The sequence below is a fragment of the Caretta caretta genome, chromosome 8 (assembly GCF_965140235.1).
Source record: "Caretta caretta isolate rCarCar2 chromosome 8, rCarCar1.hap1, whole genome shotgun sequence".
Classification (NCBI taxonomy): Eukaryota; Metazoa; Chordata; order Testudines; family Cheloniidae; genus Caretta; species Caretta caretta.
Window position 1 is genome coordinate 22,083,013 of NC_134213.1, and position 14,077 is coordinate 22,097,089.

General features: G+C 52.2%; 1 protein-coding gene across 5 annotated transcripts in view; it reads left to right on the top strand.

Moving 5' to 3' along the window:
- Positions 1 to 11,630: 11,630 nt before the first annotated feature.
- The window catches only part of AFAP1L1 (actin filament associated protein 1 like 1), a 55,202-nt gene continuing 52,755 nt past the window's right edge, over positions 11,631 to 14,077 (top strand). For 2 of the 5 annotated variants that reach the window (XM_048861770.2, XM_048861771.2), the window contains exon 1: positions 11,633 to 11,762. In XM_048861770.2, coding sequence (XP_048717727.2) covers positions 11,747 to 11,762 — 16 coding nt within the window. In that variant the 5' untranslated portion in view covers positions 11,633 to 11,746. Of the gene's footprint in view, positions 11,763 to 13,459; positions 13,560 to 14,077 lie in introns of all 5 variants that reach the window. The other 3 variants (XM_048861773.2, XM_075131347.1, XM_075131348.1) reach the window with 3 other exon arrangements.

The following is a 14,077-nucleotide window of genomic DNA, read 5'->3' on the forward strand; positions in this document are numbered from 1 at the left end:
CAGTACCCCCCGAACCCACCCAAGGCTGCCTCCTGGACTCAGCAGGCGGAGAAGGGACCTCTGGTGAGTGTACCTTTTAAAATGCTATACATGGTTTAAAAGCAAGCATGTGAAAGGATTACTTTGCCCTGGCATTTGCGGTTCTGCCTTTGCAAAAGGTTTCTGGGGAGGGCAGCCTTATTTCGTCCTTCATGGTAGGACACTTTACCACTCCAGGCCAGCAACACGTACTGGGGAATCACTGTAGAACAAAGCATTGCAGTGTATGTTTGCTGGCATTCAACCAAAATCCGTTCACGCGGTGGGAGGAGGCAAAATGCGACCTTGTAACGAAAGCACATGTGCTATGTATGTAATGTTAACTTTCAAGGTTTACCCTGAAAGAGTGTAGCCACTGTTTTATAAAATGTGTCTTTTTAAATACCGCTGTCCCTTTTTTTTTCTCCACCAGCTGCATGTGTTTCAATGATCACAGGATCTTCTCCTTCCCAGAGGCTAGTGAAGCTTAGAAAGAAAAAAAAACGCACTCGCGATGAAATGTTCTCCGAGCTCATGCTGTCCTCCCACACTGACAGAGCACAGACGAATGCGTGGAGGCAAATAATGTCAGAGTGCAGGAAAGCACAAAATGACCGGGAGGAGAGGTGGAGGGCTGAAGAGAGTAAGTGGCGGGCTGAAGAGAGTAAGTGGCGGGCTGAAGACAGGGCTGAAGCTCAAATGTGGCGGCAGCGTGATGAGAGGAGGCAGGATTCAATGCTGAGGCTGCTGCAGGACCAAACCAGTATGCTCCAGTGTATGGTTGAGCTGCAGCAAAGGCAGCTGGAGCACAGACTGCCACTGCAGCCCCTCTGTAACCAACCGCCCTCCTCCCCAAGTTCCATAGCCTCCTCACCCAGACGCCCAAGAACACGGTGGGGAGGCCTCCGGCCAACCAGCCACTCCCCCACAGAGGATTGCCCAAAAAAAAGAAGGCTGTCATTCAATAAATTTTAAAGTTGTAAACTTTTAAAGTGCTGTGCTTAAAGTGCTGTGTGGCATTTTCCTTCCCTCCTCCACCACCCCTCCTGGGATACCTTGGTAGTCATCCCCCTATTTGTGTGATGAATGAATAACGAATGCATGACTGTGAAGCAGCAATGACTTTATTGGCTCTGCAAGCAATGATTAAAGGGAGGAGGGGAGGGTGGTTAGCTTACAGGGAAGTAGAGTGAACCAAGGGGCGGGGGGGTTCATCAAGGAGAAACAAACAGAACTTTTACACCGTAGCCTGGCCAGTCATGAAACTGTTTTTCAAAGCTTCTCTGATGCGTACCGCGCCCTCCTGTGCTCTTCTAACCGCCCTGGTGTCTGGCTGCGCGTAACCAGCAGCCAGGCGATTTGCCTCAACCTCCCACCCCGCCATAAACGTCTCCCCCTTACTCTCACAGATATTGTGGAGCACACAGCAAGCAGTAATAACAGTGGGAATATTGGTTTCGCTGAGGTCTAAGCGAGTCAATAAACTGCGCCAGCGCGCCTTTAAACGTCCAAATGCACATTCTACCACCATTCTGCACTTGCTCAGCCTGTAGTTGAACAGCTCCTGACCACTGTCCAGGCTGCCTGTGTACGGCTTCATGAGCCATGGCATTAAGGGGTAGGCTGGGTCCCCAAGGATACATATAGGCATTTCAACATCCCCAACAGTTATTTTCTGGTCTGGGAATAAAGTCCCTTCCTGCAGCTTTTGAAACAGACCAGAGTTCCTGAAGATGCGAGCATCATGCACCTTTCCCGGCCATCCCACGTTGATGTTGGTGAAACGTCCCTTGTGATCCACCAGAGCTTGCAGCACTATTGAAAAGTACCCCTTGCGGTTTATGTACTCGGCGGCTTGGTGCTCCGGTGCCAAGATAGGGATATGGGTTCCGTCTATGGCCCCACCACAGTTAGGGAATCCCATTGCAGCAAAGCCATCCACTATGACCTGCACATTTCCCAGGGTCACTACCCTTGATATCAGCAGATCTTTGATTGCGTGGGCTACTTGCATCACAGCAGCCCCCACAGTAGATTTGCCCACTCCAAATTGATTCCCAACTGACCGGTAGCTGTCTGGCGTTGCAAGCTTCCACAGGGCTATCGCCACTCGCTTCTCAACTGTGAGGGCTGCTCTCATCTTGGTATTCATGCGCTTCAGGACAGGGGAAAGCAAGTCACAAAGTTCCATGAAAGTGCCCTTACGCATGCGAAAGTTTCGCAGCCACTGGGAATCGTCCCAGACCTGCAACACTATGCGGTCCCACCAGTCTGTGCTTGTTTCCCGAGCCCAGAATCGGCGTTCCACAGCATGAACCTGCCCCATTAGCACCATGATGCATGCATTGTCAGGGCCCATGCTTTCAGAGAAATCTGTGTCCATGTCCTGATCACTCACGGGACCGCGCTGACGTCGCCTCCTCGCCCGGTATCGCGTTGCCATGTTCTGGTGCTGCATATACTGCTGAATAATGCGTGTGGTGGTTAATGTGCTCCTAATTGCCAAAGTGAGCTGAGCGGGCTCCATGCTTGCCGTGGTATGGCGTCCGCACAGAAAAAAGGCGCGGAACGATTGTCTGCCGTTGCTCTGACGGAGGGAGGGGCGACTGACGACACGGCTTACAGGGTTGGCTTCAGGGAGCTAAAATCAACAAAGGGGGTGCCTGTACATCAAGGAGTATTTCAGGCAGGACTGCACGGAGGGTTCCAATAAGAAATGGTGCACCTAAGTTATCGTTGTTATTGGAACAAGGAGGTTAGCCTGGCCTCTGATTGATACATGGCTAGATTTACCTCGCTGCACCTTCTCTGTGAGTGACTGCAGTGTGACCTAGAGGAATGAGTCCCCTAGACAGGGGAGGAGGCAAATGAGTACAAAACAAATCTGGTCTATTTCTTGTTTTGACCCACTCCATCTATCTTTTACATCTTTGGCTGGCAGCAGACGGTGCAGAAGGACTGCATGCCATCCACATCTCATGGCTGCTTGGCAGAAGATGGTACAGTACGCCTGCTAGCCATCCCCATCTCTTGCCTGCCTGGCAGAAGATGGTGCAATACGACTGCTAGCAATCCTCATCTCTTGCCTGCCTGGCAGAAGATGGTACAGTACGACTGCTAGCAGTCCGTATCGCCTGCCTGCTCACCATAAGACGGTTCAATAGGACTGACTGCAGGACTAAAGAGAATGACCTGGTCAAGTCACTCCAAATTTAGTCCCTGCGCCCATGTCTGCCCAGGCGCTCCCAGCCGACGCGGCCAGGAGCACCTCGGACACGATGAGGACGACTACCAATCGTATTGCACCGTCTGCTGCCAGAAGGCAAGGGGTTGCTGCTACTGTGCAGCAAAGCCGTACCGCGTCTGCCAGCACCCAGGAGACATAGGGTGACGGTTACCTGAGCGGGCTCCATGCTTACTGTGGTATGGCGTCTGCACAGGTAACTCAGGAAAAAAGGCGCGAAATGATTGTCTGCCCTTGCTTTCACGGAGGGAGGGAGGGAACGGGGGCCTGACGACACGTACCCAGAACCACCCGCGACAATGTTTTAGCCCCATCAGAGCGCTCCATTGTGACTGCTCTGGACAGCACTCTCAGATGCCCGATTGTTTGCCATTGCTCTGACGCTGGGAGGGGCGCTTACAGGGTTGGCTTCAGGGAGCTAAAATCAACAAAGGGGGTGGCTTTACATCAAGGAGTATTTCAGGCAGGACTTCACAGAGGGTTCCAATAAGAAATGGTGCACCTAAGTTATTGTCCTTATTGGAGCAAGAAGGTTAGCCTGGCCTCTGATTGATACATGGCTAGATTTACCTCGCTGCACCTTGACTGCAGTGTGATCTAGAAGAATGAGTCCCCTAGACAGGGGAGGGGGGGGAAGCAAATGAGTACAAAACAAATCTGGTCTATTTCTTGTTTTGACCCACTCCATCTATCTTTTACATCTTTGGCTGGCAGCAGACGGACTGCATGCCATCCACATCTCATGACTGCTCGGCAGAAGATGGTACAGCACGACTGCTAGCAGTCCGTATCGCCTGCCCGCTCACCATAAGACGGTTCAATAGGACTGACTGCAGGACTAAAGAGAATGACCTGGTCAAGTCACTCCAAATTTAGTCCCTGTGCCCATGTCTGCCCAGGCGCTCCTGATCGACCTCACAGAGGCGACCAGGAGCACCTCAGACATGACGATGACGGCTACCAGTCGTACTGTACCGTCTGCTGCCACAAGGCAAGGGGTTGCTGCTACTGTGTAGCAATGCCGTACCGCGTCTGCCAGCACCCAGGAGACATAGGGTGACGGTTACCTGAGCGGGCTCCATGCTTGCCATGGTATGGCGTCTGCACAGGTAACTCAGGAAAAAAGGCGCGAAATGATTGTCTGCCCTTGCTTTCACGGGGGGAGGGAGGGAACGGGAGGCTGACGATATGTACCCAGAACCACCCGCGACAATGTTTTAGCCCCATCAGGCATTGGGATCTCAACCCAGAATTCCAATGGGCAGCGGAGACTGCGGGAACTGTGGGATAGCTACCCACAGTGCAACGCTCCGGAAGTCGACGCTTGCCTCGGTACTGTGGAAGCGCTCCGCCGAGTTAATGCACTTAATGCACTTAGAGCATTTACTGTGGGGACACACACACTCGAATTTATAAAACCGATTTCTAAAAAACCGACTTCTATAAATTCGACCTTATTCTGTAGTGTAGACATACCCTAAGGTGCCACAAGTACTCCTTTTCTTTTTGCGAATACAGACTAACATGGCTGTTACTCTGAAGACTGTAACAACAGTGATCAGGTAAGGTGAGCTATTACCAGCAGGAGAGGGGGGTGGAGGGAACTTTTTGTAGTGATAATCAACGTGGGCCATTTCCAGCAGTTGACAAGAACGTCTGAGGAAGAGTGGGGGGGGGGGGAAATAAACATGGGGAAATAGTTTTATTCAAGCCTAAGTTAATTGTATCCAGTTTGCAAATTAATTCCAATTCAGCAGTCTCTCGTTGGAGTCTGTTTTTGAAGGGTTAGGTCTGTAATTGAGTGACCAAAGAGATGGAAGTGTTCTCCGACTGGTTTTTGAATGTTATAATTCTTGACGACTGATTTGTGTCCATTTATTCTTTTACGTAGAGACCGTCCAGTTTGGCCAATGTACGTGGCAGAGGGGCATTGCTGGCACATGATGGCATATATCACATTGGTAGATGTGCAGGTGAATGAGCCTCTGATAGTGTGGCTGATGTGATTAGGCCCTATGATGGTGTCCCCTGAATAGATATGTGGACACAGTTGGCAACAGGCTTTGTTGCAAGGATAGGTTCCTGCGTTAGTGTTTTTGTTGTGTGGTATGTGGTTGCTGGTGAATATTTGCTTCAGGTTGGGGGGCTGTCTACAAAAGATCCCCCCCCGCTCTCCTGCTGGTAATAGCTCACCTTACCTGATCACTCTGGTTACAGTCTGTATGGTAACACCCATTGTTTCATGTTCTCTGTGTATATAAAATCTCCCCACTGTATTTTCCACTGAATGCATCTGATGAAGTGAGCTGTACCTCACGAAAGCTTATGTTCAAATAAATTTGTTAGTCTCTAAGGTGCCACAAGTACTCCTTTTCTTTTTACGGATACAGACTAACATGGCTGCTACTCTGAAACCTAACATTACAAGATGTGTCAGATCTGTGTCATCTGCAACACTTCCAGGGCCCAGAGCTGAGAGACTGGAACATGTGCTACCTCTCGCTCCAGAGGGCTCACTGATGAGCCTACCATCCCCCTGTCCTATCTAAAGGGCCACCAGCCTGACAAGGTAAACTCTGCAAAGCCTTCTTCAGGGGGACAATCCTCCTGAGAGACCCTGTCTTCCCAGCATCTCCCTTCCCCTGTTCTTTGTTTAATTACTGGGGACATTTGCAAACAGGATCTCATCCCATCAGGGTCTTACATTCCTCTGTGGCTTATTCCTTTCCCCTCCACAAAAGTACTTATCTGCTTGTGAGATCACATGTCTCTCCACAGAGCCACCTGGGATGTCACAAGCAGATGATTATGACTTCAGAGGGAGGAATAGTAAATAAGCAGCAACAGAAGCTTCCAAGAGACATGTTCCCCCACGGCCTGAAAACAGTCCCTGGGAATTAAAGCACAGGGAAAGGAAATATAGGCAGTAGAAGCAGAACTGTTTCTGGGTGGAGTATTTGTCACTAGTTTCCCTGGTACTGGTGGTGGTTCTTTAATAACAGGCCATGGCAGAGTGATTTGACATTGATCACAGGAGTCATTCTGTCAGTACTGTGCTATGAAATAGGTTTCCCAACCTTCATATTTCCAAACCACAGTGTCCCAGCTGCTCCAGAGTAGCAGCTGTGTTAGTCTACTCCTTTCCAGCTGCTCCAGGCTCCTTCCACCCATACCTGCAAATTTCTTCTCCTGCAAGTAACAGAACGGTGGTTTGTCCTCATCAGAGCCCCCTCCACACACACATATCCAAAGCCACTGTTAGTAATTTTACATCAGAGTAACAGATCCAAGCCGTTTACAAAGTGTAATGCATAAAGCCCAAGATTGGGGGTGGATATGTCCCTAACAGCACCTCTGCTGAGGGGTTTTGTGGCTGTAAGGATTTGAAGTGGGCCTGAATCAAGATCCCAGATCCATCCAGGCCTGGACTTCGGGGGAGTTGGGATGCTACGCTTTGAACTCTGTAGCTTAAGCCCCATCTCTCTGGTTAGGAATTGTCCTGAAGTAGCAGCAGCTGGTTTGGGGTCTGTTTGGAGTCTACTCATGAGATTTTAAGCAGGTGTGTAAGTAGCTGGTTGAGAGCTGTAGGAAAAGGGGGAAGGAGGCATGTTAGACTGTTGTTAGAAACTGAATCAGCTGCATCTCCCCTTTTTATTTTATCTGCTGGAGTTTTCCTGATTCTCAGCCATTAGTAACGTCCCCTGTCCCAGATCAAATGGCTAGAGCAGCCTCTTGGAGGGAGGTAATAAAGACATTTGCAAGGACTCTCTATAACTCTGGGGGAAATTGTAGAGTTTTGTTGCTTGTTTGGTGTTTTTACTAATATGCTATTTCAACAGAAATCCATTTGCCTGTTGTCTTGTATGTTTCTCTGATTTCCTGTTTGGTCTCTTGAGTGAATGTTCAGGCAGGTCCCAGGAGTGCCCACCCCATGCTCTCCAGTCCATGCCCAGCAAAGCAAGCTCACACTCCAGTGTCATATCAGTTGTTATGTTCTCTGTTATGGGAGTGGAGGCTAATGTTCTGCTCTTGCAAAGGGAAAGGACTCCATGGCCTAATGGGCCTGTTCCAGCTCTTTGATTATCAGTGATTATCTTTAAAACCTGTATTGGGAATTTTCCATGCTGGTTTCTGTCATCTGCTGGGTTTCATCCCCTTCATCAGGTGAGCACCATCACCGAGGCCATCCTCAGGTGAATGCTGAATTCTCCCCAGAGAGAACCAGCCTCTTGCTGCTGATTGTGCTGCATTTGCCTCATGTTACTTTCTAGGCTGAGGCCACCAAACTCAATACACAAAGAACTGGCATCAGATTCCCAATGTGCGATAGGGGAACTACCCACTCTGGCCCATTGCCCTGCTGTGCTGGTACATGGCACCATTGTATATCCCCCTGGCTGGCACCATGAGACTGGAGCAGCAGGAAGAAAATATGTCTTCAGCAAGCAGCAATGGGTCTTTAAGCTTTACCTCAGCATGGAATGGGCTGTGGAATGAAGTGAAGAGTGTAATATTGTGCTGGTAATTGCTTCTGTCTACTTTAGCACAGCAGTAAGTGCAGCCAATTGTATTTATAATGATTTCACCCACATAAAACTGCATCTCCCTAAATCAAGCTCAGCTATTTGGGGCTATGAGAAACCTCAGTCTCCAGCAGCAACTCCCATGATAATCCCTAGAGGATTCAGAGCTTCAAATCATAAGGATGCTTAGCACTCACAAAGCACTTTTCATTTTCAAAACACTTTGTAAGTATTAACTAAATATTCTTCACATCCCCCTGGTGGGAGAGGTGTGTTTATCTCTGTGGTGCAGGTGGAGAAACTGAGGCACAGAGTGGTTAAGTGACTTATTGCAGTGTATCAGACAGAGCCAGTTTTAGAAATCCCTGGCTCCCAGCCCTGTGATCAGTCCACTAGTTCACGCTGGCAGAATATAATTGCTGATCTCTGCTCCTGGCAGGTAATTTTGGTATATATTTTGGGGGCACAGTAGTAAACTGTTTTATGTGGGGAGGCAGGGCTTTCCCTCCAAGTTTGTGATCTTCCAGGGGGAACCTACCAGGAAACATCCTCCCCATGAACCTGTCAAAGAGGAAGACGTTTGCAGCTGTGATTGTTGAGTTTCGTTTCAGACTCAGTTGAAGTGCAGGATCTTTTAGGAAAGATGCAGGACTGCCATCTGTTAGGTGCTGGGGTTGGATGTTTCCATTTATTAATATTGTACCTATGTAGTGTGCCCTGGGGCAGCTGCCCTGTGGGGTGCCCCTGCGTGGCCCTTCAGGAGGAGGGGCAAAAGGGAAAAGCTGAAGCCCAGCACCCTGCCACCCTGTTCGTGTAGTTTGTCCCACTGCATTGTCATTGTAGTGCATACAACATGAGCCCTCTGGCCTTGGTATTCCTGCTCCTCACTCTGTGGCAGGGGAGACAAAGGGCCCTATTCTCCCACACAGGCCTTTGTCTTTAGGGTAAGTTGGGAACAGACGCCTCAGCGGGGGAGACACAGATTTTAGCCAGCATGCCAAAGGGCCCACAATGATGGAGGCAAAGCACCTTCCTTCACTTACCTAACCCCAGCAGCAAACTATGTGTGAATACTGGTGGGCCAAACCAGCTCCCACTGAAATCAAAGGCAAAACTCCTGTTGGGCCCATGAGAGGTTGACAGGAAAGGTCAAAACATAATGAAAGTACAAAGGACAAATGGAGGCAGCTGCTCTCAAAAAGCAAGGAAGGTGCAAAAGGCCTGGCAGGGCTGCAAGAAGATTTACCAAACAGCACTGGGAGCAATTTCCTTGGCTGGCGGAATATGCTACTAGCAGACATGTGCTGTTCCTGTATATGCCTTAAGGGGGCAGCAGACAGGGCTGTCTCCTTGTCACCTTTGTGTTTGGTGTCCACCATGTCTGTATTCCCATTCCACCAGATCTATTCTCCAGCGAGGCAGCCTACTGAATTCTAAGAAGGAGCCAATCCCTGCAGCGAGCAGTGTTTGCCTTATGCTCTGCTCCCCCAGGAGCTCACCACAAGGAGAAGGGTGAGGTGGGGGCATTAAAACCTTTCCATGAAGACCATTGTTCTGGCTGGTTCTAATCTGCTAATTTTAGTGCTTTGCAGGCCACAACCACAAGCCTGTCTGGGCCCAGCTGGCCATTTCTATAGTTGCTTTGAAAGCTGTGGCCTGAGTGTGCCCTCCACCACTAACCAGAATTTGAATTGGAGGAAAAGATCTATTTGCAGTTTAGCTGCAGCAAACCCAATGTGCTCTGAGAAAAGAAAGTAATCTGGGTTCCCGGATGGGGTTGGGGAGGGAGCGTGTCTGGGAAGGCAGCTGGCTCCTCTGGGGAATAGTTGGCTCTTGGGGGTGCTAATGGGCTATGGAGCTATTTGCCTCTGTATCACTCATTCAGCTCTGGTCTGGGAGTGGTAGTGCCTAAAAGTCACAAGGATCTGAAAGGTCCCGTGACACGAGTCTGGGAGTTCTCTGCAGACAAATGTGCACATCATGGAAATGACTGCCAGGAGAAACACTAACTGGCCCCCATGTTTACAATCTCAGCAGAGGGGCTGAGATACCAGCAGACCTGAGAGTCTGAACTTCTCTGGATAGAGCTGGTATTTCCAGAACGACTTTGAAACATAGGGAAGGCAGTGTTGTGGGGGGAGTTTCCACTGACACTGTCCATGTTAATCTATTCTGGGTAGACAACAGTGCAAATCCATCTTTCCCAAACACACACCTGGGTGTGGTGGACTCACAACATGCCAGTCCCTTTGTCTGCGCAGGTTGGAGCCCAGAAGCGTCAATGTTACTGGCTGGTGGCTGACCTCTACCCCTTGCACCCTTGAACCTCACAAAAGCATTCTAGGAGCACTGCCAGGTGTGTCTGTTCAGTCCCAGTGATTATCAACAACATGCCCTACGCTGATCCATCCTGTAAAGCCAGCAGAAGATAAGCAGGTGACGTATTCCCAGCCCAGATCAGGATGAACTTCTCGGGCTTCACTCCCACACAGACTGTGTACTTATGGGAATTCTGCTACTCCAGATGCTGCCTGCCATGTGAGGTGTCGCCTGTCACCCCAGCTGTGATGCAAGATCCAGAGTACAAGGGAAACACCCCAGAACCCTGAAAGGAAGAGCAGCTTGGGAGTTACAGAAGCACAGCAGCGGGAAAGGAGAGTGATTAGGGTTTCACCTGGGAGGAAACTGAAAGCTGGCCTATTTCTCAGGCTAGGAGAGCCTTGCTCCTATCATTATGGAAATGGGTAAGGGGGAGTATGGGGAGGGGTTAGTGTAAGGGCAAGGGGAGAACATCCTGATCACTGCCCCTCATTTTAGACTCAGCTTTCCTCCACCCCACACAGACTTGCACTCACCCCAGGATTTCCAATAAGGCAGGCTATGTACAGTAAAAGTGCTGACTCAGGAAACAAGAGTTGTATTTTTGTTAAAAGTATCCCCCGTTGTTCAGCTCTGCGTGATCTGCGGCTTGCTTGTGTTCCTCTTGGCTTGCTCAGTGCCCCACCACATTTGAGCTTTGCCAGTGGACAGGTATTGGGGAGGGAGAGAAAAGCTGGTGTGTGTATGGTGGAACAGGCTGTTGCAGCACGGTGCCTAGGGATCTCGGTGAGAGGCTGAGGGATTGGGGTGGGTGAGGTGCTGCTGGCTCAGAGAGGGGAACAGGAGAGCTGGGTGGCTGGGGTGAGGGGCTCGGTGTTTGGGGCAGCAGCAAGTGCCCGCCTGGGCTGGCAGCAGGGGTTGCAGCCAGAGTGCTGTGGGGAGGCTGTTACTGCAGGGGGGTGGAAGCGCTTGGGGAGTGTGTGGGTGGAGTGAGGCGCTGGCTGTGGGGAAGCAGGAGAGGTGTGTGGGTGGAAGGTGTGGCTGTGGGGTGGACCTTGGGAGGCAGAAGTATGGGAGGGTGTGGGGCTGGCTGCGGGGGGCAAGAGAGGTGGGCAGGAGCAGTGGAGAGGTGAGGGCTGGATGGGGAGGGCAGGAGAGGTGGCTGGAGTGGGGGCTGGATGGAGAGAATGTGGGGGCCGGAGAGGTGGCTGGGGGGCAGAAGCAGTTGGTGGGGTGGGGGAATGTGGGGGCCAGAGAGGTGGCTGGGGTGGGGGAGCTGGCTGGGGGGCAGGAGCAGTGGGTGGGGTGGGGTCTGGCTGGGGGAATATGGGGGCCGGAGAGGTGGCTGGGCGGGGGCTGGCTGGGGAGATGTGGGGGGGAGGAGGGGCAGGAGGCGGCAGAGGTGTCCTCCCCGCTGCGCCTAGTGCAGGGCCGTGCCGCTGGTGCGGCGGCGGGCTGGGCGGGCGCTAAGACCCCGCACCTAGCCGGGGAAGCGCAGGGCGGGCGGGCGGGGCAGCTGGTTTAAAGGTTGACGTCTCTGTGCCAGGCGAGACAGGCGCATCCTCTGGCTGGACACCGGGCGCTCCAGGTCGGGACCCTGCACCCCTCGCTGCCGCCTCGCGCCCGTGCACCCGCCGGCAGCATGGACAGGCTGAGTGGTAAGCGCGGCTCGCTCGGGGCTGTGCTGCCCCGCACGGGCTGGGTGCGTTAGCCCGGGCCGGGGGGCTGCGGGCACTGGCTCTGTCAGGCCGGGCCGGGCCGGGGAGCAGGTGCCCCGTCTGGGCACTGCGGTGGGTTCTCCCGGGAACAGCTCCGGTCCCTAGCGCCCAGCCGCCGGCGGGATCGCGGCGCTGGGGACTGCTGCCCGCTCCTCGCTTTGAGCGCGGCGTGCGCCCGGCACCGCTCCTGCGGCCCCGGAGCTGCCCAGCCCGGGCAGAACCCCCGGGACTTAGGGGCAGGCCCAGGACATAAGCACCCAGCACAGGGTCCGATCCCCTGCCACCCCCTGGCCCGAAAGGGCCTTGCCACACCCACCGCTGCTCTCCGCGGGGGGCGGCCGCCCATTGTGTGCGGGAGCACCCGGCTTGCGGGACTCGCCAGGGTCTGCTGAGAGGCTGGGTCCCGTCCCAGGGGACCTCGTGCGTGTTTGGGGCAGCAGCAAGCGCCCGCCCGGGCTGGCCGCAGGGGTTGCAGCCAGAGCGCTGTGGGGGAGGCTGTTACCGCAGGGGGGCTGGAGCGCTTGGCACGGCAGCCGCCCCGGTGTCTTTGTCTCCCGTCGCTAAGGCGCTTCCGAGGGACCCAGGCACGGCTGGGAAACCCGAGCAGTGTCCTTGCGGCCAGGTGGCGCTGCCTGGCACCTGGGCACCCACTGGCCTGGCGCTCCTAGACACGTGCTTTGTGCTGCCCCGCGAATCCCAGCGGCGGATCCTTCCGCGATGGGCTGTTGGGCCCAGTGCTGGCTGGGGCGCTGCGCCGACGCGCGTTGTGCTCTGGGCGTTGGCGTTCGCTGGCGGGGGTGGCCCCGCTGGGGTCGGGGGGCTGCTCGCGGATCAAGAGCTGCGTGACCGTGTTGGAGGATCGGGCCCTACATTCTCACTGCGCGGTGGGTTGTAAACCAGCTCCCCTTCTCGGCTTAGCCATTTGCAGGGAGGCTGTTGGAGCCCAATGTGTCCCCAGACTAACGGGGCCAAATCCTCAGGCTCTTTAAACTGATTTAAATCAGGCGTTACTCAGACAATATCTTCATTGCAGTCAATAGGGATTTCTTGCCTGAGCAGGACTTCAAGATTTGGCCCAAGCTCTGTATGTATTTTTAACAAAAACCTAAGATCAATAGAGATGTTTCCTTGAAACTTTTTGGCAATTACAGAGCCAGCAGCTCTAACTAATAACCCTTCCCCTTTAGTGTCAGCAACACAAATATCACAGTATCCTTCTAGTGCTGGAGAAGCTGAGAGCAACCTTGACTAGAAACAAAAGTTAGTGACTATAGGGTCCATGTTTCACTGTCCAAACTGGGAGAAATTAATGATGGAAAGTAGCCTAGCTTTTTTTGTTTTGTTTTTAAATGTTTTAAGAATTTAAGGGATGAATAAGAACAGTAAGAAAAATAATTACATTCAAGTGTAATATAGGATTGTGTTTCTGCATTGATTGAATCAGCCCAGGAGGGAAGTGCCATCTGAGACCATCTGTGGAAGGTGCTTCCTAACCCAGGATACCCGCAGGGGTAGCTCTCAGATGGGAGTGTTGTTGCTCCTTTCTGGAAGTGCTATACATACCTCCTCTATGTATATGCATTCCTGCATCTGTCTCTGGAGCCAATCTCATTTAGCTACATGGCTTTGATTTGTAGTTATAAATAAACCTGCTTGACCCAGCAACTTGTGATGAAGATCCCAACTTTCAGATCTGGGAGGAGCATCCCTGGACCAGAAAGGCAAGATGACTCCAATGTAAGCACTGTTAGCATTTTGTAGAGCATTGGTACAGGGCCAGTGGGATGAAGGAGAGACTAGGAGAATGAGCCTCCCAAAGGGGTCACTTCTGCTGTGAAAAGTGGGAATGCTCTGAGCTGGATTGAGCCCTGCATTAGCAGCAGACAAATCTTCTGAGGGTCAAGTGTTTCCCTTCCCTTTATGTAAAAGGATGGGTGGTGTCTCCTCAGAGGAAACTTGTGTTGGGATTTATTATTATTTTTCATTGCAAGGTTGCTCAGTGTTCAGAGCTGACTGCCTATCCACCGTGAAGGATGGGGCTTGGGGGGAAGGCTGACAGCCCTCTCCTTCATTAACTAACTCAGGTCACCCTATCTGCTGCACAGCCATCTGGCATAGGGACCTGTCCTAGTCCGCAAAGGAGCTGGGACTACTTCTCACAGCTGGGGCGGGGTGCTCTCTCAGGTGAGGTAGCCTTGCTGGGTGTGTGGTGCTCAGGACAGTACTGAGAATGGTGCTCAAGGGTCATTCCTTGG